The sequence below is a fragment of the Marmota marmota genome, unplaced genomic scaffold, assembly GCF_001458135.2.
Source record: "Marmota marmota marmota unplaced genomic scaffold, marMar, whole genome shotgun sequence".
In the NCBI taxonomy this organism is placed as follows: domain Eukaryota; kingdom Metazoa; phylum Chordata; class Mammalia; order Rodentia; family Sciuridae; genus Marmota; species Marmota marmota.
In genome coordinates this window covers 24808591-24836139 of record NW_026000037.1, presented here as the reverse complement: position 1 = coordinate 24836139, position 27549 = coordinate 24808591, and the positions used below count along the sequence as shown (strand labels likewise).

At 41.9% G+C, this 27549-nt stretch overlaps 1 protein-coding gene and 1 pseudogene across 1 annotated transcript; both read right to left on the bottom strand.

The window, feature by feature from the left end:
- Positions 1 to 5: 5 nt before the first annotated feature.
- LOC107136602 (serine protease 40-like) lies at positions 6 to 6083 on the bottom strand. Its single transcript, XM_015478914.1, has 5 exons — positions 5957 to 6083; positions 5126 to 5288; positions 3098 to 3372; positions 2837 to 3012; positions 6 to 317 (listed from the first exon to the last, which is right to left on the bottom strand). The coding sequence occupies exons 1-5, from the start codon at positions 6081 to 6083 to the stop codon at positions 6 to 8; spliced, it is 1053 nt and encodes a 350-aa protein (XP_015334400.1).
- Positions 6084 to 25289: 19206 nt separating this feature from the next.
- On the bottom strand, positions 25290 to 26931 carry LOC107136601 (annotated as a pseudogene).
- Between the last annotated feature and the right edge of the window lie 618 nt (positions 26932 to 27549).

The following is a 27549-nucleotide window of genomic DNA, read 5'->3' as shown; positions in this document are numbered from 1 at the left end:
GCCTGTCACTGAGCACTGACCAAACTCAGCCACAGCAGGAGGAACTGAGCAGACAGCAGCACAGTCATCCTGGGCTTCAGGACAGTTTCACTAGATACATCAGTGAACAGAGCAGGTGCTTTTTCTACAGGAGGAGCCTTTCCAGGATCGGGCGCAGGATTCTCCTTCTTGTGCTTCTTAATCCAGCTGGCAAAGTAGCTGAGATTGGTGAAGACACTGGGACCAACAGGGGATTGACATATGTGGCTCCAACTTGTCAGTCCAAACAGGTACCAAACACCTTCCAGTGGGCAGACAAAGGGACCCCCAGAATCTCCCTAAGGAGAGAGACAAAGGACATGGGTAGTGGAACCAACACAGAGGGACAAGCATTGCCCAGTACAGAGAGGACAAGGTGGACACAAGGGGTCTCCACTGTCTGAATAGTGTTCATCAGAACCATGGGGAAATTTTTTAAAATCCAGGTACAGGAGAAACCTCCTGGATCAATATCTCCAGGCCAGGACCCTAGAGACCCATTCCACAGCTGACAGTCACAGACCTATGAGAAGGCACTGGGGGATGATAGGAGCCACAAGTGTGCCCTCCACCTTTTCAACTACATGGGAGATGGCTTTGAGGTCCATGGAGTGGCTGGCCTGGAGGTCTGGCCCAGGGACTTTGGTAAAATCCTCTGTCCAACAAAGAATCTAGGCCTTTGTCTTTGACTTGATAAGGTCTCTAGTTTGAATTCCTTGACTGAGCTTCTTGAGAAAAATGCCAAGCTGTTGGATGCACTGAGGGGGGAAAAGAAGTGCTGCTAGGCTCAGCTGGAACCACAGGAAGCTCCAGGGTCTCCAGAAGAATGCTGGCTTCCCTAGAAGGGAAGATCCCTGGTGTCACAGGTGAAATGGCTTTATTTCAAAAAAACAGAAGCTCAAAGAAACATAATGCCCTCCAGACATCTGTTGAATAATACCCCCTGGGGAGTCTCTATGCAAGAGGTGCTTGATGTGACAAGTCCACATGTCCACACACCTGCACATATAACATGTGGAAAGGGGGCCACACAGGCAACAGGAAGAGTCCCAGAAGGTCTATACTAACTGGATCATTAGAGAGCTTCTCTGAGGAGACTGGAGGAGCAGTGAGGCCTGAGTGTGGTTAGAGACAGGCAAGGACATGGAAATTCTCAGCAGGGAGGTGAAGGGACTGTGTGCAGATTCTGAAAGGATGTTCTGGGGCTGCTGGGGTCAGACCAGCAGCAGGGCTCTGGAACTCTTCAGGATACAGCTGTGGAAGAAAGGAGGGGGGCAGTGTCTGGTGGGAAATGGTCAGCACACAGGATTTTCCATGTCTGATCCCCTCTTCATCCAGGTTCAAATGCAAGGCAAGAACAGCAGGCTGACCATTGAGAAAAGGTTGGGTCCTGGTGTCCAGAGGAGGGGTGAAGAGTGCAGGGGAGACAGGAGGGGCCTCCTGCAGCTTGTGACAGACAGAAGTGAGGACTGAGTAACAGGAGGAGGTTGTGGGGTCAGGAAGTGAGCATGTGAGGAATACTTCTGAGCTGCAGGGCCAGCCAGGAAAGAGCAAGAGCAAGAGGGAAAGCACAAGAGAGGAAGGGGAGGCTGCAGGACAACACCTGGGGGGCCATAGCTCTCAAGGAGGTCAGAGCCTCTCTAAGCTTGGCTATGACCATGGATCCTTAAAGTGTTGTCCACTTCCTCTCTGGGCTTTAGTTTCCCCACCATTAAACAGAAAGATTACACAGAGCAAACATTCATAATTCATGCATCCAATGATGGACTCGTATCCACAATATATAAAGAGCTTCTATGATTCAATACAAAACAGATGACCCCCCCCATAGTTGGAAGGGACACACTTCACCAAAAAAGGCAATAACAGATTTTTTAAAGTTCGCAATAAACATATTAAAAAATATTTATCTTCATTAGTTACCAGATAAATGCAGATTAAAAATCACATACAGGGGCTGTAGTGGTTACAGCAATTGCCAATCATAGGTGAGGCACTAGGTTCAATCCTCAGCACCACATAAAAATAAATGAATAAAATAAAGGCATTGTGTCCATCTACAACTAAAAAAAATAAAATAAAAAATAAAAAAGATCACACTCAATGGTTAAAATGAAAACAGTGTATGATCCAAAGCACTGGCAGCAACATGAGGCAAACTGAACCCTCATTTACTGCTGGTGGGAATGTAAATGGATACAACCAGCTTGGAAAGCTGGAATATCCACAAGAGAAGAACGAATGCATACATACCTCATGACGTAACGGTTCCACTGCCAGCACGACCCCCAATCAAAATGTGAACTTAAAGCACACACACAAGACACTAGGATGTTCACAGCAATGACATTCACAAAGACCCCAAATGAAAACTGTCCATTCTCTGAACATAAAAATGGAAAAGTAAAATTGTTCACTTACACAGTAGGTTGGATAAATGTCACACACATAGTATTGAGTAAATGAAACCAGGCAAAAGCCTAGATTCTACATGTTGTATTCAGCTAAAGTCCAAACACAAACCCATGGTGCTTGAAGCCAGAAAGGGGTCATTCTGGGGGAGTTAGTGACAGACACCAAGAGTAGGACCCTTTGGGTGCTGGTATGTGAATATATCCATCTCTAAAAAGTCATCAAACAATACAAGTTATAGCTCCTCTTCTCTCCATGCTATATTTTGACATTTTTTACAGAAAATGGATGGGATAGAGTGGTGCATAGGGGCTCTAGGTACAAAGAAGACATAGATGGAGGGACACAGCACAGCAGCAAAGAGGTGGCCAAGCTCAGCTGGAGAGTCTAAGCTGGTCTTACTTACTCGGCAGATGGACCTTTCATTTATATAGTCCCCAGCACACAATGCGTCCTCGTGTACACCAGGAGGTTTGGGGCCAGCGTCAGCAGGGTTGGGAGGTCTGTAAAAGGAGTCACAGACATCACTGGGTACAAGCTTGAGCTCTGCCTCCTGAAGTTGCATGGGAGGTGGCAGGAATTCTGTGGGAAAGAATTCAAACATGAAGTGCTAACCAAAGCGAAACCAACTCTCTCTCCAGCCTGTCAGTTGACGCAGGGTGCTCACTTTCTTCAGTTATCATCCCCCAGCCACTTATCCAGCAGGTCATTGTAGAGTCCGGCTTTGTGGAGCTCTCTGGGAGACAGGCAGGTAGAATGTGGGAGCTGAACTTCACAGGCTGGTGCAGCTGCATCAACGTGATGTCACTCCCTAAAAAATGGTGCTTGTCGAAGTCTGGGTGGACAATGACCTTGTACACTGTCATCTGCATGCTTACATTACTGGGGTTGCTCAGTTGGTTGTACCCTAGCAGGATCCGGTAGTCAGCTGGGTTCTGGGACCTGTTGGGGGCAGATCCTCTGAGTGTTGCACAGGCACCCTGGCCCTAACCACCCACCCACCTGGCAGACAACCAGACCTCACCCCATCATTTCAGAGGTTTTTTTTTTCTCCTCCCTTCCTAATACTGTGATAGCCCTTCTCTTGAGGTGAGTTTGATTCTGTCTACAACCTTAGGATACCAGACCTTTGAAGGCTTTTAACAGCTTTTCTAGCATGCTACAGAATTCAAGGAGCGGAGAATCTTATTGCTGCAAAGAAACATTTGGAGGGGAAGAGATGTGTCGCATTTTCATCCCTGATCAAACCCTCTTATGTCCCAACAGACTTCTCAAAGTTCCCACTTCCCAGGCCAGCATGACCCCTCCCTCCAATCCTCACATCATCCTCTCTACAAGCTGGCTGGCTCCCAACCTGGGCACAGGCACTCGACAAATCGTAGTGAAGGAAAAGGAGGAATACTTGGAAACTTCTTTTTGAAACCCTAGTGACCTTCCAGCCCACATGACACACTTGTGTGGTGCCCCTACCCAGACTCCTCATGCCTGGATCCTTCTCTCCAAAAGACCCTCCAGTTCCATGCTTTCACTCTGGATGGAACCATGGTGTCCCCCCTGACATGTCCTTAGGGTCTACTGTGGAAGTTGGGCTTGTGCCTCGCTTTCAAGGTGGGTCTTGCATCTCCACATCTCCCATGTGGGTTTGGTACTCCTAGGTGCTGAATATAAGAATAGAACCCAATTGGGATCTCACAGTCAGCTACTCCTACAGCTCTGTCTTCTGGGATGACTGTGGTGTCCTCCTTTTCCTCTCTGGTCACACAGTGAGTCAGCCTCCTGAAGATCTGCCTCACTCTCTCAGGGCAGAAACTATTTACTCATCCCTTATACTGGTCTAGGGGATGGTGGTGCCCTCAGCTCTTCCTAGGTACATAAAACTACAGGAACAGCAAGAACCCCTAGTGTAGGTTAAACAGGGTCCCAGGACAACTCCAGATAGGAATGTAGTGCAATGTGCAGGTTGCTAGGACCCAGATCCAAGACTCCACAGTAAGTGTGCCCTGGATAGCTTGTGGAGAGCCCTGGCTAGAGGAGGCAAGACATCTGTCTATGTGGGCTAACCCCAATCCACCTGCCCTGGGAAACAGGGACCCGGGACTAGCATTCTGACTAACACCTGGAGCCTGTTCTACATGTATGGCCAGGGACAAGGACACAGTCACTACCATTTGCACAAGAGTTAACTAAGGTCTGATGACATCTGCTGACACTATCTAGGGGTAGTCAGGACACAGACTACAAAGTCCACCCTGAGAGGGATGAGATTTTTATCCCTAGTGTTTATGGAAAAATAAAAAGTAGAGATGGTCATTTTGGAACTAAAGTCTGTTTCCCAGTATTTGTTGATAATCACAACCAGAGTAAATTATTTTCCAGGTAGCATCATCTTGGTGGGTTTACCAAAATGGAAAGGAGTAGGGGGAGTGCAGGGCATCCTTAGGGTGTGAGATGAAGTCCAAGACCTCTGCCTGGAAGAAGCACACAGACAAGCAGGGATGGCATTCCCAGTAGTGGGCAGGGCACATTGGGCCAAAGGTAGGGCGATAGCACAGGGACACCTGATGGCATCAAACTGTCCTAGAATAAAACCTAGATAGGGAAATCTGGACATCTTCATTCTTCTATCCTGCCCACCTTGTGCCTCCCTCCTTCAGTCTCTTCCTAGTGGCTGGGGCCCCACAGAGGGAAATTGCACCTTTGGAAGCAGTGGGCTGCAGAGGCCACCCAGTTGCTGTCAATGAGGGCAGCTCCACAGATAAATTTGCCTCTGAGAAGTAGAGCAGCCTGCCATGGCCACCGTTCAGGTCCTGCCCTCTTTCCACCAAAGATCTTCGGGGATAATTTGTTCCTGCCACATACTGTGGAGACAATTCCAGCTATGAGGCACCTAAATTCACGACACCAGCCCTCGGTGCCCCCAAATATAATAGTAAGAGGACCTCAGGGACAGCCCCTCTTCTCATTTGCTAAGTAGGAATACCCAAGGCCCAGGATGAAGTGACATGGCCCTTGTGACCAAGCAATTTTTACATTGAGTGGGGGGCGGGGGGACAGGGGGGCACATATCAGCATGAAGCTGCCTCTCATGGGAAAAATCCCCACAGAGCAGAAGTCCAGGGAGGGAAATGGGTCCTGGGCAAGACTTCTCAGACCTTCCTTTACCTAAGGAACACAGCCCTATTTGAAGACAGCAGCTGTGAGTCCCGAGCTTGGCTTGATAAAGAGCCGGTGTGGGTACCCCACCTAGACAAATTCATGCAGGACCTTGGCCCTTAAATTGAGATGTCATCCACTGGGGAAAATCCAACAGGGGAAAGGGGGCACACTTTGTGTATCCCCCCTCCCCAGGCCTTTTCAGTCCCCCTCTCACTGCCCCCTTTCCTAATTGCCAACGCTAGCCCCTAGAGCTAGACTTAGCCTGGCTCTGGTCATCCTGGAAAATGGCAGGGCCGGGCAGAACATGAAACTGTCTGGTAAGTGACTGGGCGCGCCCATCTGAGTCCGCCCCTGGCCTTTGTCCATTTACTCTTCGACAGGTTGGGCTCGGTGTCCTGAGCTTGCAGTGCCGGGAAGCACAGGCAGTACATGAGGGCAGTCAGCCCACAGGTCCCCCACCAGCCTAGGCCTGAATTTTTGGCCCTGGCACCGGCCATTCGGCTGGTCCACTTCTGTGTACCGCACTGAGCAGACTGCGCGCGTGACCCATCACGTGCCCCTGGCAAACCGCACTTGCTGGCAAACTGTCTTGGTCAGTCCAGGCTCTCTAGGGACAGACCTTGCCCATGGTTGCACCATACGGAGTGGCAAGCCAAATGTGCCAGAGCCCCAGGTTTGCAGGAGATGGTCATCACTGAGAACCCTCAGATTGATGGAAGAGACAGGGTATCATAGGGCCCCTCCCTCTCACCTCAAATGACACATGTTCCTTTCAAATGCGAAATACATTTTACTACAACCCAAAGTTTTCAAGAGTCTGTCTTATCCTATTGTAACGTCCACTCACCAAAAGACGTAATCCAAACCTAAAAATCATCATCTCATCAGTTCAAAGTCCATGGTCTCATCATCAAAATCCTCTAAAGCAGTGTAGATGAGTTTCCCCAGCAGTAATCTGTTAGATACAGCTCTTGAGTACAATTTTGGGGGTAGAGAATACTGGAGATTGAACCCAGGAGCAGTTTACCATCCAGCTACATCCTCAGCGCCCCGCCCCCCTGCCTTTTTTTTTTTTTTTTTTTTGAGGTAGGGTTTTACTAAGTTGCATAGGGCCTCAAACTTCTCCTGTCTGAGCCTCTTGAGCCGCTGGGATTACACAGTGAGCACAATTCTTGAAATAGTTCCAAACTAGGGCCTTGTGCAAGCTAGGAAACTGTTGTACCAATGAGCTACATCCCCAGTCTTTTTTATTTCTGATTTTGAGATAGGGTCTTGCTATATTGCCCAGGCTGGCCTTGAATTTGCAATCCTCCTGTCTCAGCTTCTGGAGTGCTGGGATTACAGGCGTGTGTCCCCATTCTCAGCCTCCTGGTTTGTTTGTTGGTTTGTTTTCCTTTATGATGTCTCTTGAAATTCTTGCAACTTCCACCCACTATCCAATTCCAAAGTCATTGACATGTTTTTAGGTATAGTAGTTCCCTTTTGTCCTGGGTTTTGCTTTCCACAGTTTCGGTTACTCATAATCAACTTTGCTCCAAAAATACTAAATGGAAAATTGCTGGGCTGGGGATGTGGCTCAAGCGGTAGCGCGCTCGCCTGGCATGCGTGCGGCCCGGGTTCAATCCTCAACACCACATATAAACAAAGATGTTGTGTCCGCCGAAAAATTAAAAAATAAATATTAAAATTTCTCTCTCTCTCTCTCTCTCTCTCTCTCTGTCTCCTCTATCTCTCTCTCTTTAAAAAAAAAAGAAAGAAAGAAAGAAAGAAAATTGCAGAAATAAACAATTCATAAGTTTTAAATTGCTCACTATTCTGAGTTGCTTGATGAAATCTCACACTCTTCTGTTCCATACCACTGAGGATGTGAATCATCAATTTGTGCAGCATATCCATGCTATATATGCTACCTACCTCTTAGTCACTAGTAGTCATCTCAGCTTTCAGATTAATTGTTGCAAATCACACTGCTTGTATTCAAGTACCCCTTTTTTATTTAATAATGGCCCCAAAGTGCAAGAGTACTAGTGCTGCAATTCAGATATACCTAAGAGAAGCTGCAAAGCATTTCCTTTAGATGCAAAACTGATAGTACAATATATTTTGAGAGAGAACCCATATTCGTATGGTTATTGCCATGTATCAATCTCCTCTCACATTGTGCTATACGCAGCAAGAAGAAACCAGATAGCTAAATATTTTCACTGATATATAATCAATAAGTTTGAATTAAAAAGAAATAAGATTAGAAGTTCTGAAAAGCAAAGGCAGAAATATAGGTTTCAAGCATCCACTAGGGCTCTTAGAACATATGCCCCATGGGTAAGGGGGGAACTACTGTATTTGTTATGGCAATACTCTATTCCTGGAACCAAAGTTGTGTTAGTCAGTTTTCTGTCACTGTGATAAATATCTGAGGTAATCAACATAAAAAGCCAAAAGGTGTATTTTGGCTCATGGTTTCATTCCATATTTGCTTGGTAATGTTGCTCTGGGGCTTGCAGCAGCACAGTACATCATACTAAGAGAACAGGGCAGAGAAAGCTGGTTCACCTTACAGCAGCCAAGAAGCAAAGAGAGAAAGGAAGGGGCCAGGATTCCATGCGAGCCCTCAGGGGTATACCCCTAATTACCTCACTTCCCCTGATACACCTTGCCTCCTAAGGATTCCCACAAGTTGGAGGCCAAATCTTCATCACAGGGGATAATCTAGGTCCAAACTATAGCAGTTTTCTAGTACAGTGAACTATAGTTTGGATCTGGAATGTCTCCCAGAAGGCCATGTGTTAAAGTTTTAGTCCCTAGCTTGTCACTTCTGGGAGGTGATACTTTAAAAGGTGGAGCCTAGTGGGAGGTCTTAGTTCACTGGTGGTATGCCCTTGAAAGAACCTCACCTCTTCTTTTTGTCTTTTGATTCCCAGCCCTAAGTTGAAATGTTTTGCCCACCAACCAACCATGGATTAAAACCTCCACAACTGTGAGCCAAAATAAACATTTTATTTTTATAAACTGATTATCTCATGTATTTGTTACAGTAACAGGAAGCTGATTAACATACTGTATAACAAATCACCACCATAACCCTAGTGGCTTAAAACATTACAAACTTACAAATTTATGGCATGGCTCAATTTGGTCCTATTCAGGATCTTACATTCAATGTGTCTGCTGGCTGCAGGTTCACTGAAAGCTCTTGGAAAGAATCTGCTTTCAAGCTTATTTAGTTTGTTGGCAAAATTCACTTGTGGTTCAATGACTGGGAGCCGCTCTCAGTTCCTAGCTGCCACTCATGGTTTTTCCCACAGGCCTTCTCATAATATCACAACTTAATCCTGTAGCACCATCAGAAAGAGCCCTAATATTAAATTCTCATTAGGCTTTTGATCTCTCACTTGTCTGTGACATCTAGACCAAATAAAACGACACACATGATTAGGTCAATAAACCAAGGACAATCACCCTTCCTGAAACAGTAATGTCCCCATCTTAAAGGGGGGTCATATAATATGTAATCATGGGAGTCATAGCTCATCATATCTGCAGTCTCTCAAGCTCTCAAGGGGAGGAATTATATAGTAATGTCAGTCATTGAGATATCAAACCAGAATAAATTTAACCTAGTTGAGAACAAAAAAAAAATGTATTTATTTGGGACTAAATAGAATTGCAATCTACGAAAACACAGATTCAAGTGGTCTTGAAAAATGTGCTTTGAGCATTTGCAAAATTACAGCTGTGTTTATAGCTTTAAGATACAGGGGTATGGCTGGGCATGATAGCACATGCCTGTAATCCCAGCAGCCTAGGAAGCTGAGGCAGGATGAATCAAAGCCAGCCTCAGGAAAGGCAAGATGTTAAGCAATTCAATGAGACCCTGTCTCTAAATAAATACAAAATAGGGCTGGGGATGTGGCTCAGTGGTTCAGTTCAATCTGAAAGGAAGGAAAGAAGGAAGGAAGGAAGGGGATTATAAATTATATAATTTGTCAGTCAGGAATTATAGTTGGTACTGGTAAAAGTTAAGCTGGCTTGTAAAAAAGGGTTTGGGTAAAGCCTAATTCTTTATGGAGTATGGGGGAAGAGGTCCATTGTACAGAAGGTCAGTGGAAGTTAATAATGTTTCAAAGGTCAACTCAAATCTGGCAGGGGGCGGGAGATGTCTGTAGTCCAATTCAAAGGTTTGGCTGTGAACCTACCTAAGATCTGATTAACAATGGCCTTCCAAATCCATTTTAAGCACCCCATACCATGGCTACTCCATTCTGATTTTTTTTCCTGTCAGAGGTTTATGTTAGAATTCTGCCTATTACAATTATCTATGAGACAGATGCTGCTAATCAGACACAAGATTTTCATGCAAAAATCTCAATTTCTAGCAAAAGAAGCAGAAAAGTGCATCAACAATTTTAATGTACTGTAAAATAAACAATTAACACAGGCACAAGATTCTCAAGATTGTACATGGAACAATGCATGGAAACAATGACTATAGGCTATATGCTTTTATCTGTCCTTCAAAAAAATATTTGATCCTTTTATTTCTCTGAACTTTTTATTAGTTCACCCGTTTGTTTTTCTTTCCATCTTTTCTTTCTTTCTTTTTCTTGCCCTTGAATATTTTCTTAACCTTCAGAGGAAATTTTCAAAGAACATTTGTAGTGTGCTTCAGAAATTTATATGAATGATGCTCTAGATTTCTCTCCATAGGTTATTTAGTCCTAAATTAATTGATAATTGTAATGAACCATAGCTGTAATCACAGTTACTAATTTTAGAGAAGAATTTAAAAATAGCATTCTGGATTCATTTGAAATAATAGAGACTTACTGTAAAAGTCATGAAAATAAATAACAATTATGTGTATTCACAAAAACAAAATTTGGGATTTTGACAACACAAAATTTGTGTAAAACTGGTTGAATTATTGTCTTCTTTTCATGGATAAGAAGCAATCACATACAATCATTTGAGCATTAATAACTTAAGAAAGGAAATATATATATCCTCTGCCTGGCTAAGGGACAATCCTCACCTACTGGCACATTCTGCATGAGTCCAGAGTTGTTTGCCACCAATCTATTCTTGCCTCTAATCCCATTAATCCATTGCACAGATAGCCATGAATTTGCATTTTGTTTATGTAACATTTTGATTCATGTCCTGTTTTGCTTCTTATTCAGCAGTATTGGTTTGGGGAAATCAATATACGTTGTACTAATTAGATACATACTTAAGTTAATTTTATGTGTCAGAGGTTATTGTCTGTGCCCCTCTATCTAGTATGTCTTTGTACATTTCTCCCCATAAGAGACATTGTGTAAACTGGGCATAGTGGCACGTACCTGTAATCCCAGTGGTTTGGGAGGCTGAGGCAGGAGAATCATGTGTTCAAAGCCAACCTCAGCAACTTATTGAGGCCCTAAGCAACTCAGAAAGACCCTGTCTCTAAATAAAATATAAAAAAGGACTGGGAATGTGTCTCAGTGGTTAAGTACCCCTGGGTTCAATCCCTAGTACCAAAAAAAAAAAAAAAGGCTAAAAACTTGTATACTGAAAACTATAAAGCATTCTGAAATAAATTAAATAAAAATTAAATAAAACAGACATAAATGGAAAGATATCCTATGTTCATGGATTATAAGACAATATCCTTAAGATGTGAAAATTTACCTAAAGCAGTCTATAAATTCAATACATTCGTTATCAAAATCCTCCTAGTATTTCCTATAGAAGTAGAAAATTATAAATCTTAAAATCTGTCCATCCACAGATAAATGGATAAACTAAAAATGGTACCTGCATACAATGGGGTATTATACACCTTGTAAAAGGAGTGAAATTCTAACACGTTACAATGTAGATGAAACTTAAAGACATTATGCTAAGTGAAATAAGCCAGACAGAGAAGGACAAACACCATATACTCCACTTATGTGAGGTATCTAGAGAGGTGAGATTCTTAAAGACAGAAAGTAGAATTGGGGGAGGGAAACAGGGGATTATGACTCAAATCGATTTCTATGCATGTGTGAGTATGAGCCCAAATACTATGTATAACCATAAAGCTGTAATTTTAAAAAGAAGAAGAAGAAGAAGAGGAAGAGGAAGAGGAAGAGGAAGAGGAAGAGGAAGAAGAAGAAGAAGAAGAAGAAGAAGAAGAAGAAGAAGAAGAAGAAGAAGAAGAAGAAGAAGAAGAAGAAGAAAAGAAAGTAGAATGGTCATTGCTAGGGGCTGAGAGAAGGGAGTTCACGTTGCAGGGATGCAGAGTTTCAGTTTGGGAAGACGAAAACGTTCTGAAGTGGCAAGGCAAAGTGGCACATGCCTGTAGTTCCATCTGTTCAGGAGGTTGAGGCAGGAGGATCAGGTAAGCCCAGGAGTTAAAGACCAGACTGGGCAACATAGAGACACCCCATTTGAAAAACAAAAAGTTCTGCAGATGGATGGTGGTAATAGTTGCACAAGAATGTGGATGCCACTGAACTGTACTTAAAAGGGGTCAAAATGGTAAATTTATGTTATGTATATTTTACCACAGTTTTTTAAAAACTGAAGAAAAAGGTAATATGTTCCTCCCTATTATGGCCAGAGATTTATAGGATAATATGGAGAATTTTATATGGAATCTGGAGGGAGTGGACAGAGTGGGGAGGCAAGAAACATGATGAAGGCCTCAGAGGAGGCATCTGTGTGGGGACAAGAGGGGTTCCAGGAGACAGGAGTGACAGCTAGGCAGAGCCAGGACAAACCAGGCAGGTGGTCTCAGGACAAAGCACAGCATTTGGGGGAAAATGTCTTCAGGGAAATCTAGGAAAAGAAAGGAACTTTGGAGAGACAGGAGTGTCGGGATCTGCTGTTCACCATCTAGGCTGCTGCGAGGGCGTCCTCAGATGTCCTGCTCCTGGTGGGTCACAGCCCTAACGACTACCTGCATCTGCACCCACTCCAAGCAATTTCAAACAGGGTGCAGAAGATCAGTGGTGTCCAGTCTGAATGTGGAACATCAGTGGGCCCATAGAGGACAAGAGTATGGATGGAGTCTCGTGTCCATCACCTGTGGTGCTGTGAATAAAGGCAGGGTGCTGGGCAGGCTGTGGGTGTTTGGAAAGAGCTGCACCCTGAAGTCCCACGGCTGCCCTTGGAATAGGCTGGGCGTATCCCCACTTCACAGAGAGGAGCCACATCACCCAGAGCAAAGTGACCTGCAGGCAGGGTCAGTGCCAGCCTGGCCCCAGTCTGCAGGCATTAGAACCACACCAGTTACCACTGTCCACACAGCTCTCTGCACAGTCTTTTCTGGCTGAGTGTCTGCACTCACCCAAACTCAGCGAAGGGCAGACCTGCATCCCTTTCCATTCTCTGCATTTTCCTACTCAGTCAGGTTTCCCAGGAATAAATTGCTCCAAGCTTTGCCACGAGGTGGCAGCACTAACCCATTTGGTATATTCTTAACTAACTTGCACCCTCTGTGATTACTCTCTTTTTACTTATGCATGACAGTAGAGTATGTTTTGACATATTCATACAAGCATGGAGTACACCTTATTCTAATTAGGATCCCAGTACATGATGTGGAGATTCACTATGGTGTATTTATATATACACTTAGGAAAGTTAAGTCAGATTCATTCCATTGTCTTTCCTATTCCTTCCCTTCATTCCCCTTTGTCTGATCTATTGAACCTCTATTCTTCCCCTCCCCCTGTGCTTGTTGTGCATTAGCATCCACATATCAGAGAGAACATTTGACTATCGGGTTTTGGGAATTGGCTTATTTAGCTTCGTAATAGTCTCCAGATCCATCCATTTACAGGCAAATGTCATAGTCATTATATTTTATGACTGAGTAATATTCCAGTGTGTGTATGTGTGTATGTGTGTGTGTGGGGGGTCACATTTTCTTTATCTATTCATCTGCTGAAGGGCACCTAGGTTGACTCCATAGCTTAACTATTGTGAATTGAGCTACTATAAACATTTTTGTAGCTGCAGCACTGGTAGTATGCTGATTTTAAATCCTTTGGGTAAATATCAAGGAATGGAATAACTGGAACAAATGGTGGTTCCATTCCAATTTTTCTGAGGATTCTCCATACTGCTTTCTAGAGTGGTTGCACCAATTTGCAGTCCTACCAGCAATGAATGAATGTAACTCTTTCCCCAACATCCTTGCCAATATTTATTGTTCCCTGTATTCTTGATTGTTGGCATTCTGAGTGGAGTGAGACGAAATCTCAACGTAGTTTTAATTTGCATTTCTCTAATTTCTAGATATGCTGAACACTTTTTCACATATTTGTTGACCATTTGTATTTCTTCTTCTGCATTCTTTTGCCATTTTCTGATTGGGTTATGTTTTGTTTTGCTTTGCTTTGTTTTGTTTGGTGTTAAGGTTTTTGAGTTCTTTATTTATATATCCTGGAGATTAATGTTCTATCTGAGGTGCAGGTGACAAAGATTGTCCCCCCATTCTGTAGGCTCTCTTCATGTTCTTGATTGTTTCTTTTTCTTTCTTTGTTTTTTTTTTAAGAGAGAAGGAGAGAGAGAGAGAGAGAGAGAGAGAGAGAGAGAGAGAGAGAGAGAGGGAATTTTTTTTTAATATATATATTTTTTTAGTTATTGGCGGACACAACATCTTTGTTTGTATGTGGTGCTGAGGATCGAACCCAGGCTGCACACATGCCAGGTGAGCGCGCTACCACTTGAGCCACATCCCCAGCCCTTGATGGTTTCCTTTGCAGTGAAGAAGCTTTTTAGTTTGATACCATCTCAGTTTTTGATTCTTGATTTTACTTCTTGCACTTCTTATTGAGGAAGTCGGTTCCTAAGCCAACATGATGGAGTGTTGGGCCTGCATTTTCTTTTGGTTGGTGCAGGGTTTCTGATCTAACGCCTAGGTCTTGGATCCACTTTGAGTTTTGTGCAGGGTGAGAGATAGGGGTTAAATTTCATTCTGTTACAAAGGGAGTAATATCCCCTATCAGGCACTATTGATATTGACACTTGAAAGCAATTCTGAGGCTGGTTATTACAGTCATGAGAAAGGGCCTGACACTCTTATCCTCTCGTTGCATGCTAGAGCAGATATAGAAGAATTATGGCAGACAGTCCATAAACCACAGCGACCGCTCTGGAGGACTCATCTCCATTCTGGTCAGCCCCACACAATGACTAAGTACATAGCTGATGGCTCCTGAAACAGTAAAAAGGAAAGAGAAACTCCCTCAACTTCCATATTGAGAGTCTCTGCATTAGTTCAATGTAACTAAAAACCACAAATCATCATCGTTTCTCTAACCACAAAAGTAAAATGTCCAAGGTAAAATAATTGTGAGGGGAATTTTCTTTCCAAAAGTCAATTATTCTAGATGCAACCTTAAGCATATATTAGGTAAATTAAATAAAGTTAATGATAAGAGAAACTTCCTTTCCCTCTCATCACATTCCTATCTACATATAGACAAGAACTTCAGTCTCTAACAGTCCTGAGTGGAAACACTGCCAATTCTTCACCTTGAACTTGCCCTTTCCCAGAGGTAGAAGGAGGAGTGATTGAGGTGGTGGATGGTACAAGTCTTACATCTATTGGTCCATGCTTGCCAGTTACAGAGGTTAATGTGTCAGTAATCAGTAAGTACATACAATCTCACTTTTTGTCCTGGACTCCGTATAAGAGAGGTGGAAAGCAGGTGAAGACCCTGTATGCATCATCTGGGTAAGTGTATATTCTGTTGACCAACCTTCTTTATGTTCAGGTTCCAAAGTCAAGAGCAGGAGAAAATATTAGAAAATTCTTTTTTGGTCAAAGGGTCAGGTCATACTTTTCAAAACAGCTTTGTGAGGAGTAACAGCTATCGATATTGATCTGACCTCCTAGTTTTATTTTTGAATTGGTTTTGAGCTCAAAGGAGAGAGACATGTAATCACATCACATACCCCTATGCAAAAAAAAGGCACATAAGCACTAATTAACTAGACTTACAGTATTCTAAGATTTACGGATCCTTTGAAGAAGTCAAGCCTGGAGGAAAACAGGACTAGGGGTGAAGGTGAGGAAGTTCATGGAGTTTTTACATTTAAAGCTATGGTCTCTCTTTCCTTTCCTGTTTATCTCCTTTCTACCTATCATTATTTCCTATATCCTACCTCAGTAGTTTAATATCATCTAATCTTTTTTAGTTTGGCAACTGATAAAGCCTTTGTAATTGGGAAAAAAAAAACCTTTGAGATTTATAGTTTTAAAGTCCAAATAAAGATAAGGAATTTGGAAGGATTCAGCACATGCAAGATTAAGGATTGCAAGTAGGGGCTGGGGATGTGGCTCAAGCGGTAGCGCGCTCGCCTGGCATGCGTGCGGCCCGGGTTCGGTCCTCAGCACCATATACAAAGATGTTGTCTCCGCCAAAAACTGAAAAATAAATGTTAAAAAAAAATTATAAAAAAAAAAAGAATTGCAAGTATAGGGCAAATGAACATTGGTCCAAAATATTCAAATTCTGAGAATGCTGAATTAGTTGGGGATGAATTATTTTCCATCAGTAGTTTCAAAAATTATAGGCTGTGGTATTTACTTGAAAATTATAGAATCACTCAAGGAAAGAATAACATTTTGTGGAATTTGTTTAAGATGTTGAGCTCTTGTATGAACTTATTAATTTTTTAGTTTCTAGGATCAAGTGGGGAAAAAAAGACTAAATTTAAATAGAGATTTAGCAGATATTTTTCAAATTTCATGCAGTTTCCAATCATCTATACCTCATTTTCCGTCAAATATGCCAGTGTTGTTTGCTGAATAATGTTTTCATATTTTTATGAAGGTTTTATGACTTCAAGTAATTGCCACCAAAAGGTTTTTTAATTTGGAATATCATAAATTACATAAATACACAGACATATCTATATTTTATATAAAATCACCATATTTTCTCAAATCTAAGAACATTTTATCTTCACATTGTAACATTTCCTAACTGAATATTCCACCTACAATGGATTTCAAAAGAAACATCAGTCATTTCTCTTTTTCCCCTTCTGCAAGGTGGATTTTAAATCCACAGTACCTTTTACAGGTATTGATTGACGTCTTAGAATTGAGGAAATAGAAGCTGTAGATCTCATCCTGGCTCATGCTCACAATAGTATGAGGCAATATTTTATCTCTGTGACCTCTGATTATTTTAACCCTGCTCAACTTCAGGGTTGCAAACACCCCAAGCATACTGTTTACTGATCCCAAAGAAAGAACCTGGAGGACTTAGTGGAGAGGAACAGCTGGACCTCACCTACAAGCAGGGGGAATATATAGGACAGGTCTAATGCCCACTGCTCAGGTGGATCTTTTCAGATGATATATAGGTACTTTCCCTTACTTTACAACCAAGGTCACTCTGTTTAAATCCTCACTTAAAGATTGGAGATAAGGGAAGTGGCCACTTTCCCCTCTCCATTTCATTCATTATCACATAAATACTCCTTATCTAACGGGAGGTTTTCTGAGGCACCGATTAGTGCTTAACCCAACAAATTCTAATGTCTGTGAAATTCTGTGTTCTTACCTACAATAAGGAGATAATATTACCAATCCTGACAAACCCTTAAGGTTAATGCAATGATTAGATCTATAGATATGGTTGGTAACAAAGCTATGGGGAAAAAAAAAAAAAAGCCCTGGATGTGATAAAATTTGAGGCAAAAGAAGTGTTCTATAAACACATGATCTCAGCCTTTTAGTGAGACTGTGACCCCTGAGCAGTGACCTTCACAACTGTTTCCAGATTTCCTTTTCTCCCCTTAGATGAAACTGGAAGGCTAGAAAGGGCTGGATCCCTGTATTTCTCTTTTCCCAGGTTAAGTAAGTAGAGTGGTTACTTTTCCCCTCCTCTCTTCAGTGGGGTTTTTCATAATCATCACCCTGACTCACTGGTAGGATTCCTGAAGACAAAAATCCATGAAAGTGGGGGGGTCACTTAAAACTGAGTCTTCCCAGTCTTGGGAACTTTTATTTATGGTCTTGAGGTACTGAGGGTTGAAGCCAGGGCCCCTGGGGCATTCTAGGCATATGGTTCCACCATTGAGCTACGTCCCCAGCCCTTTTCATTTTATTTTGAGACAGGGTCTTGCTAAATAGCTCAGGCTGAGCTGGAATTTAAAATTCCTCTGCCTCAGTTTTCCTGAATGGCTGTAATTACAGGGGTGTGAAAAAAAAAAAAAAAAAAAAAACTGCACCTGGCCCAGCAGTTCTTATCTCTTAAACCAGTATGCTCATTAGTCCCAGGCAATTAGTCAATTGCCCTGTACATTTCCCTACCAGTTACTGGCTCCAGGGGCAACTTCTGCACCTGGTGAACTGTGGGGTTTTACATGCTCAACAAGAAACAATTATATCTTAATTGGTGTGCTAAAAATTAATAATTGCAGCAATAATTTCTCACAAACAGAAGGCAGGAATGAATGATCTAATGAGTGTGGGTAGTACACCTCTGGAAACAGGACCTCAACCCTGAGTGAAATCTTCCTGTATTAACAGAAAGAAGTAGCAAGCAAAAAGGAGTGAAAAACTGAGAAGGTACTGCTGAGTGGGGCTTTGTAAACTTGGTTCTCCTTTTGATGAGAATGCAGTGCATGTGTAGACACCTAGGTCAGCAGCTCGGGAGGCTGAGGCAGGAGGATCACCAGTCCTGGCAATTTAGCAAAACCCTGTCTCAAATACATTTTTTTTTAAGGGAGGACACTGAAATTTTATTCTGAAATTATCTCTGGCCACAACAATAAAATTTAACAAATACTCACTAAACAGAAGTCTTACTCCTGTCATCAGCTGTACAAAACATACAGTATCATAGAATTGGCCACCAGGATTAAAATCCACTAGAACATATTTCATGTGAAGTTGTAAAAAGTCAGTTTCATGTATTTTTGTGGATATATTTTAAGATTGATTCTCATGTGAAGTTGTGACAGTGTTACCGCTGTTGACCGGTGACGAGTCCTTGCTTCCCCAATGTTGAAGAATAACACCAAAGAAGCACCCCGAGGCAAGGTCAGAGTAGAAATTAGAAGTTTATTAAAGGACAGCAGAAAAGACTTCTCCCGGAGGAAGAAGGGGACCCAAGAGGTGGAATCCGTGGAAGTGCGGTTGTCTCTCCATTTTATAGTTTCTTTCAGTGATGGAATGTAGGTGGGAAGGCCCGAGGGGTGGGACACAGGTGGGCCAAAGAAGTAGTCTGAGCAGGAAGGACTTCATTAACACTTCTTTGGGATGGACTTTGGCCTAGGGCCTTTTCAGGACTTCATTAACATTCCATGAGCTGTCCTGCGTTTCCTGGAATCATTCTCAGCATGGCCTCCATTTTAGATTTCACTTGGTATTAGACCCGACTTACCTAACTACACTGACTACCTAACTTTAAATCTGGCTTCAACAGCAGCATCTTACAGAAATTTTTACAAACATATATACACAGTTCATATTCAACCACTTTCACATATTTTCAGTACACACAATTACATAATATTACAGTCATGTCTCAGTTGTTGCTCAATAAAAACACAAGCCACTGCCTAGACATCACTGTAGCAGTTGAGCTGAGTATAATTACAATTAATTTTGTCTATGCCCATACCAGAGAGATGTAAAAGCCCCTAAGAAACAAAGAGTTCACAAATACTTATTTTTTTAAGAGCTACTTAGCAAGACCCTGTCTCAAAATATTGCTGGGCAATATTAAAACCTTTACCAACATATCAGATTTTTTAAAAACTCTCCTGCTTACCAGAAATATTCTTGATTAAAAAAATACAAAAATGAATGCTGTCTTTAAAATAAATCACACTTGTATTTTAAGATTCCAATATGGCCAAATGTTACTGATGCTTTCTAACATTCTGATGGAGTCATTTAATATGACTCCAAATCACCCATTAAGTTTAAAAGTGGCTTAAGTGCCTTGCATCAAAATTGTAAAAATCCCTGGCTATCCTTCCTGGAGCCAGGTGAAAAACCAGCCTCTACCTCAGAGCAAAGCCTGTCCAAGGGAGGGACATGACCTTTGTCCTTGGAAAGACCCACAGAGCACTCCTAGGCACATTCCCACCCTGTTAAGTTGTTTATCTACAAATAACAGGAGAGATCTTCTGCTCCAGGTGTCCCTGACTCAGTCAGGCTAGGTGGGGACCCATAGCAACCCCCTAGCAGTCACCAATCTGCATGAGACAGGGAAATACCTGGGATGCCAGATGACCCTCCCAGTAGTTTATGGTGGTTGATAACATGTTGGGAAACCATGTAGTTCAGCACGTACACCCCTCGTGGCCTAAACCAATCAGTTCAAATGAATACCCCTTTTGTACTGACCAATCACCCTACCCAACTTGTTCCCGCCAGTGAATGTGCTAATCATGTTTTAGAGTTGTTATTTGATTTTCCCGAGGTATGTGATGATTTGCTAAGAGATGCTATGATGTACGTGGGGGTCCCCGCCTTCTCCAAAGAATGTATAAAACTGCTGCAAACCCTGGGCTCGGGGCCTCTCAGCGTCACCAGTTGCTGTGTGCCCACAGAGGACCGAGCTAGCTCGCAATAATCACCTCTTTGCTGCTTACATCGATCTTGGGTCTCTGGTGGTCTTTTGGGGGTCCCGAATTCGAGCATAACACCAGGCACATATAAAAGGAATGCACTTTGCTTCATATCAAATGCCCTAAGATTAATCACACTTTTAAATCAAATTGTTTGAGGTAAACTTTTACAAATACAGTTGGTTTTTGTCTAGTGTTTGCATAACAAAAAAAAAAAAATACTTTTAAAGATCAGTCTGATGTTAAGATACAACAAAGGACATCTTTCTTTTTTTTTTTTTTACTATTTATTTTTTGGTTGTAGTTGGACACAATATCTTTAATTATTTATTTATTTTTATGTGGTGCTGAGGATTGAACCCAGCTCCCCTCCCCCGCACCCTGTGCTAGGGAAGTGCTCTACCACTTAGCCACAACTCCAGCAACCCCACAAAGGACACTTTAACACAGGAATTCCCTTGTAACTTGCCAATGGTTATCTTGTTCAACACCTGATAATAATTCTATTAGATATATTTAAAACAAATATATCTTTGCAGAGGTGGGTTCCATCCTTACTGCCTAGCATTCAAAGAGTTAAAGAGGCCAAAAAAATGCATGCCCTACAACATGGCATTCAGAACATAAGGCACATTGCTAACACTAAGGGCACAATTTCTCCTCTACTCTTATTCTACATGGTCTTGCATCACAGTTGTTTCATTGTTATAGCAATATACTGAAGTGGTAATGAACACTCTGGTGGTACAAGAAACAGAGCCAAATGAGACTGCAACCAAAGACAAGACAACATTGTGCTATTCCTAAATGTGACAACAGCTCAGACAGTGGTAACCTGTGAGACCAAGGACTGTTTCTAAGACTCCTGGGAGCCTAGCCCTTTAATTTTTAGGTTTTTGAATTGCAAAGATGCAACATTTTTCTTTTTCTTATAATATAATCAAACCAGAATTTTTTTTTTTTTAAAGCAGCTCTGTCACTAAATGCTGAAACATGGTGACTCTCATGAATAAAGAAACTTTCACTGTATTTGGGTAAGAAGAAGGAAAAAAAAAAAGTCCATAGCACTGCACATTATACTTTGTTTTAAAAGTTTCCAGTTGCATTTGTGAGTAAAGATAAGAACCAATTTTGTGTGGTAGAGAAAAGACAAACATGTTTTTTATAATTTAGTGTAAATTTGTATGTATAATCATTTTATAGGGAAATTAATAATAACATGCTCAGTATTATGTATTTGAACAACAATGTGAAAATGAGAGTGGAAATGGAAAAGGAAAATTGTAAAGGGAAAATGTTCTTTATATGTTTTTTATTTATTTTAATAACTTTAAGAAGCTGACCATTATTAAAAGACCCATGGTTTTACAAAGTCACTAAACCAAGTCTTATATTCTTAAGCCTTTAAGCTAAAAAATCTCAATAAATACACGGTATTTAAGTCCTATAAACCACTGGTTGGAAGTTTCATCATATGAGCATTATTTAAAATACAACTTACTGACATATTGTACTTTCATGGATTACACATAAATGTGTACAATAAGCTAAAGAATTTGACTAGGGGAAATAAGCTATAATTTCTAAATAGAGAAATACAAATCAATTTATCACTGACACCTTTAAATAGTAAAGCAAATATCAAAATTACTATCTTATTAATAAGCTAATCTTATTACTCTTTTTGGAAAATATCTGAAATATTTCCTGAACATATTTTTCCACCATCAACCAGCAAAGCTTCAAAATAAGTTAAAAAAAAATTTCAAAACTACAATTTTTTTTTTATCATAAAGTAAGAGAGGATTCATATTAAAAGAACTGAACCAGAAACCTTCTTGGCCTCACTTGGGACCAAGTTTTAAGTACTTGTAAGTCAGTTTACAAGCAATACAATAATATTTGTGCATAATCAAAACTACTCTAAGACTTCATCTCACTCCAGTCAGAATGGCAGCTATTAAGAATACAAACAACAATAAGTGTTGATGTGGATGTGGGGAAAAAGGCACACTCATACATTACTGGTGGGACTGCAAATTGGTGCAGCCAATACAGAAAGAAGCATGGAGATTCCTTGGAAAACTGGGAATGGAACCGTCATTTGACCCAGCTATCCCTCTCCTCAGTCTATACCCAAAGGACTTAAAAACAGCATTCTTCAGGGACACAGCCACATCAATGTTTATAGCAGCACAGTTCACAATAGCTAAACTGTGGAACCAACCTAAATGCCCTTCGGTAGATGAATGGATAAAAAAATGTGGTATATATACACAATGAAATATTACTCAGCAATAAAAGAGAATATAATCATGGCATTTGCAGGTAAATGAATGGAGTTGGAGAAGATAATGCTAAGTGAAATTAGCCAGTCCCCAAAAAACAAATGCCAAATGTTTTCTCTGATATAAGGAGGCTGATTCATAGTGGGGTAGGGAAGGGGAACATGGAAGGAATAGACGAACTCTAGATAGGGCAAAGGAGTGGAAGGGAAAGGGAGGGGACATGGGTTTAGAAATGATGGTGGAATGAGATGGACATCGATATCCAAAGTACATGTATAAAGACACGAATGGTATGAATATACTTTATATACAACCAGAGATATGAAAATTTGTATTGTGTAATATGAATTGAAATGCATTTCAATGTTATATATAACAAATTAGAATAAAAAAAATTGAAAGTATAATATCTGTGCATATAAAAGGTTATTTATCCTAATTTATACTATCCCAAACCTATTGTCCAAACAGGTAGAAATCTTTCTATATTAAATCTCACCTACTAAAATTTTTTTCCATGTGCCTTGAAATTGATATATATCATTGCTCATACAATAGTGATAAAATACTGAAATTTTCACTGTTAAATTAATCATTATTAAAGGAAGAAAATACAGTTACTTTCCCAGGTAAAGCATTATTTACCCACAAAAACAATCAGTGCAATCCAAAAGAAAATAACCTAGAAGAATGCAAATCCTGTGGTTCTTCTAAACATGCAAAGAATAAGTCAAACCATTTAATTTGAAGTTGAACTTCTCTTCCTTTAAATGCATTGTGAAAGCTGGCCTTACTGAATGGCCACTATGATTTCTGTTCACCAAGAAGGTTTTCAACCCTGCTTTTTTTTTTTTTTTTTTTTTTTTTTTAAGAGAGTTGATTCTTTCCCAGGCCAAGAGAACCTTACAGTGGCACCTGAAGAGTGTGAACTCACTCAAACCTACTAAATCTTCTTTGGAACTATGGAAATCCCCACCTTTGGTAGCCAGACTGCTATTCTTTTTTTTAAACTGGAATATAAAGTGGTGGTCACAATCACACAACTGAGCTGTCTCTTTCTGAATTAACATTCTGGGATATATAGCCAAAGGAAAAAGACGAGTGGAATGCAGATAACAGATGTGTTGTGAAAGAGGAACAAAGAACAGAGAAGTGAGGAACAGTCATGAAATATTTCTAAAATTAGGTGCATAGCCAATCTTGTAATAGGAGGCTTCCTGACAAAACAGTTTGCCAATCAGAGTAGATAATTTGAAGGGACACACACGTTTCATTTTCTACTTAGCCACCAAAATGCTGCCTTGCTAGCTTATAAAATGTCAGAATACTTACTAGACAATTTAAACCTTGGGGATCTTATTTTGTATTTGATCATTACATCAGGAAAAAATATCTATGATGTATTTTTTCTTAGAATATAATTTTCATTTTGACTATTATCCTCCCACCACCACTACCCCCCAGACTAATTTATGGAAAAAAGAAGCAGGACATGCTACAACTGTGCATGAACGTGGAGTGTGAAGAGAGTGGGGGGGGAGAATATAATATGAACCATAAAAACATAGTGAATTTTTTTGACCAATCTATAAGTACGTGGCAGTCATGAAGTAATCAGTGGCCTGACTGATATTATTACTCTGTCACACTAAATACTGTAAGGCTCACCGTACTTGTAGAAAACAAAAACAGTTTCAGAAAGTACAAAAACTTAAAGCATTGTCCCCATGTATTTTATAAAAACAAACTGTCTTACATTAAAATTAAGTGGTGAGCCATCACCATGGCACATGTGCCTGTAATCCCAGCAGCTTGGGAGGCTGGGCCAGGAAGATTGTGAGTTCTAAGTCAGTCTCAGCAAAGGTGCTAAACAACTCAGTGAGACCCTGTCTCTAAATAAAATACAAAATAGGGCTGAGGATGTGGCTCAATGGTTGAGTGCCCCTGAGTTAAATTCCTGGTAAATAATAATAATAATAATAATAATAATAATACAATAACAATAATAATAATGAAATAAAAAAGGGCTGGAGATGTAGCTCAGTGCCGCAGTCTGGCTGGGCACAATTCAGGAGCCCCTTGTCAAAAGAAACGAATTTTATTTTTAGAACCACACACACCAAACCACACAGCTCCTCAGGAAAAACCTTCAGAGCCCAACTGCCCTCCTGCCTGCTCAAATACAGGACATGTTAATATTTGAGATCCTGTCTCAGGATCCCAACTATCAACTGCAGGGGTTGGGAGCCTCCCAGCATATGGAGGTGGCGCTGTTGGTTGGACACTTACGCCCTCTGGTGATAGAAAGGTGTTAGTAGCAGTCTCCTGTTGTAACTTTTCGCCTGATGGCTTTTTCTGCTCTAAACTTTCTTCCTCAGTCTGACTAGTTCGAGAGACCTTCTCTTTTACTTGAATCTTTTCCTCTGTCTGACTAACTTGAGAGACCTTCTTTTTTACTTGAATCTTTTCCTCTAACTTGAGAGACCTTCTCTTTTACTTGAATCTTTTCCTCTGTCTGACTAACTTGAAAGACCTTCTCTTTTACTTGAATCAATATGTCTTCTCCTTCCTCTACCTTTGAACTGAAGGCTTTGGACTAAGCAAACAAGATATGAACGTCCACAATGTCAATGTGCCAGCTGGCAGAGTTCCTGGGCTTTTCTTTTCTATTCTTTTTAAATCTTCACCATGATGGTTCCATTGTGATAAATTCAACAGCTCAGTGGTAAAGCACCCCTAGGTTTACTCTGCAGTACCTCAAAAAAAAAAAAAAAACAGTTCTGAGCTACACCTTTTCAACTCAATAAGGCTCAGCTATGTCATATCTTTCAGGTTACCAGCTCAGCTAACAGTGTTTGGCAACACTGTCCTCTGCTGAATATTCTCATTGGCATCTGTCATTTGTGCCAAATTAGTCCTCAATTTAGAAGCCTAACTGGAAGGTGGAGTTAACTTGGAAATCAACATAATCCACAGCACCAGTGCTCTCATTTATCCTTTTCACTGATGTCTTCTCCCCAGTGGGAGGCTTTGGCAACTTCCTCCTCAGCCAGGGGTGCCATAAAGCCTGGCCCAGGAGATTCCATTCTAAAAACACTGTTTAGAAGTCAAGTCATCACATCCCCTCAGTGCATTTCCCCACTCTCTGCTCTGGGGTGGGCCCCTCAGCTTCCCCCTCCTGGATCGGCCTCCATTGAGGACCACATAACCATCTCAGAGTAGTGACAATGCAGTAATGGGGATGACCCTAGGGGCTCACAAAATGTTTGGCTCATTTGGAGGCATCCAGCAGTTTCTGGGAAGGCATACCCAACAGTTCAGTCATACAGGCCACTTGGTCCCCTTCATCCTCCCCAAGTAAGAGTGGGTAACCTGTCAGGAGCCCTGTAAAATGCAGCCTAGGCTCCACATATCAATGGGCATGGGGTACCTGGTCCAGAGTATCACTTCTGGAGCCTGGTAAAAACGCGACTGGATGTATGTGTAGACACACTGATGCGCCTAACGAGCTAAAATCAATCACTCTAATACTGCTTCTACTGTGCTGCTTTAACAAAATGTTCTCGGGCTTAAGGTCACAGTGAATTATTCTGTTTTTGAGCAAAGCATCCAAGCACTGCTAATTTGTAGACCTAAGGCAGGCTAAAGCCCTGAAATTTACTCCTGTTGATGAACTCAGAGGTTCATACTCAGCAGTTCAAATGTCATGCAGATGTGGTTGCCTAAGAAGAAATTCTCCAACTTGTGTATGACACTCATGGTGGGGCAGGTGTTCCAGGATTTGTATCTCCTTCACTGGTGAAAGGCTTCTCATTCTGCATCACCTTCAGGGCCACATGCTGGTGGACTTTGTAATTTTAGGCCTTGACAACATGACCAAAGTTCCCCTTTCCAATGACCTTGAGAATCTTATACTTGTAAGCCACATGATTGTGGGGCACCTGCACATATAATCTCTGGTCATCATTATAGCCACCATTGTTGGGTCCACCTCTCATGCCCTGGTGCTTCGTTGCATTTGGACCAAAGTCCAAATAGTTACCATTTCAGGGTAACTAAAAATCTCATGGTGTTCGAAGGCTGTTAAATTTTGCATATATTGTTTCACTGCTTGTTCAGGAGTCACCGGGGTGGCTTTTGCCTTCCCCATGCCTTCCATGGACTTCAGAGAGGTGGAACTCCATCCGTAAATGCTTTCCAGCTGCGGCACTGCACCCCTGGCAAGCCCATTTTGCCCATTTGGTTATGTCGTGAGCACTGCCCTCTAGTTACTGTTATCCCCAAACAGTTGCTGATCTTGGATCTGTCCGTGGCTGTGACTGCTAACTTGCAGGTGATCCTTCATTGTGAGCTTAGTGCCACCAATCCTGTGGGTTGCAGAGACAGGAGAGGAGGCAGGGCGATGGGGTGGGGCGGGGCCCCCACACCGAGTCCTGGGAAAGCCTGAAGCTGGCGAACAGGGCTGTCCCCCCCTCTGCATAAGTTTCCTCATTAACATGGCCGCTGGAGAGGAAAATGCACTTCAGGGCTGCCGTCTCCTCCGCGGGCCCCGCTGGCCCCCTTCGCTGCAGCCCTCCTCCTCTTCCTCCCGCAGTTGCAACTGCCTCGCTCCCAGCTGTGCACCGCTGGCTCCCCGAGTCCCTCACACAAGGGCGCCAAGAGCTGGCTGTGATGCAAGTACCTACTAGCTCCAAATCCTCCTCCCAGGCTCGCGCGCGCCCACACCCTGCGCACACTCACACACAAGCCTCATTTTTTAATTTTTTAATGGGGGCGTGGGGTGGGGGGGATGGGGAGTAGCCGGGATTCCAGCAGGTTGGGTAGCTGAAGCAGGATCACAAAGCCACCCTTCTGCAGCTTTAGTGAGGCCCTAAGCAACTTAGCAAGATCCTGTCTCAAAAATACAAAATAAAAACGGGCTGGGGATGTGGATCAGTGGCAAAGCGCTTCTGGGTTCAATCCCTGTGCCTAAATAAATAAATAAATAAAATTAAAAGGCGGGGGGCGGTGAAGAGGCTGTGGTTCAGGATATATTTCAATGGTAGAAGGACTCCTGGGTTCTATCCCTCGTTCTGAAAAACATCAGCAAAAGTAAAGAAAG

Bases quoted from the DNA above. Each gene is read 5' to 3' on its own strand.
- LOC107136602 (XM_015478914.1), bottom strand. From the start codon at position 6,083: ATGGCCGGTGCCAGGGCCAAAAATTCAGGCCTAGGCTGGTGGGGGACC. The intron at 3,373-5,125 runs GTGCAATTTCCC...TGCCCCCAACAG, and splicing joins GCAGCCCACTGCTTCCAAAG to GTCCCAGAACCCAGCTGACT. The intron at 3,013-3,097 runs GTGAGCACCCTG...TCTTTCCCACAG, and splicing joins GGGGATGATAACTGAAGAAA to AATTCCTGCCACCTCCCATG.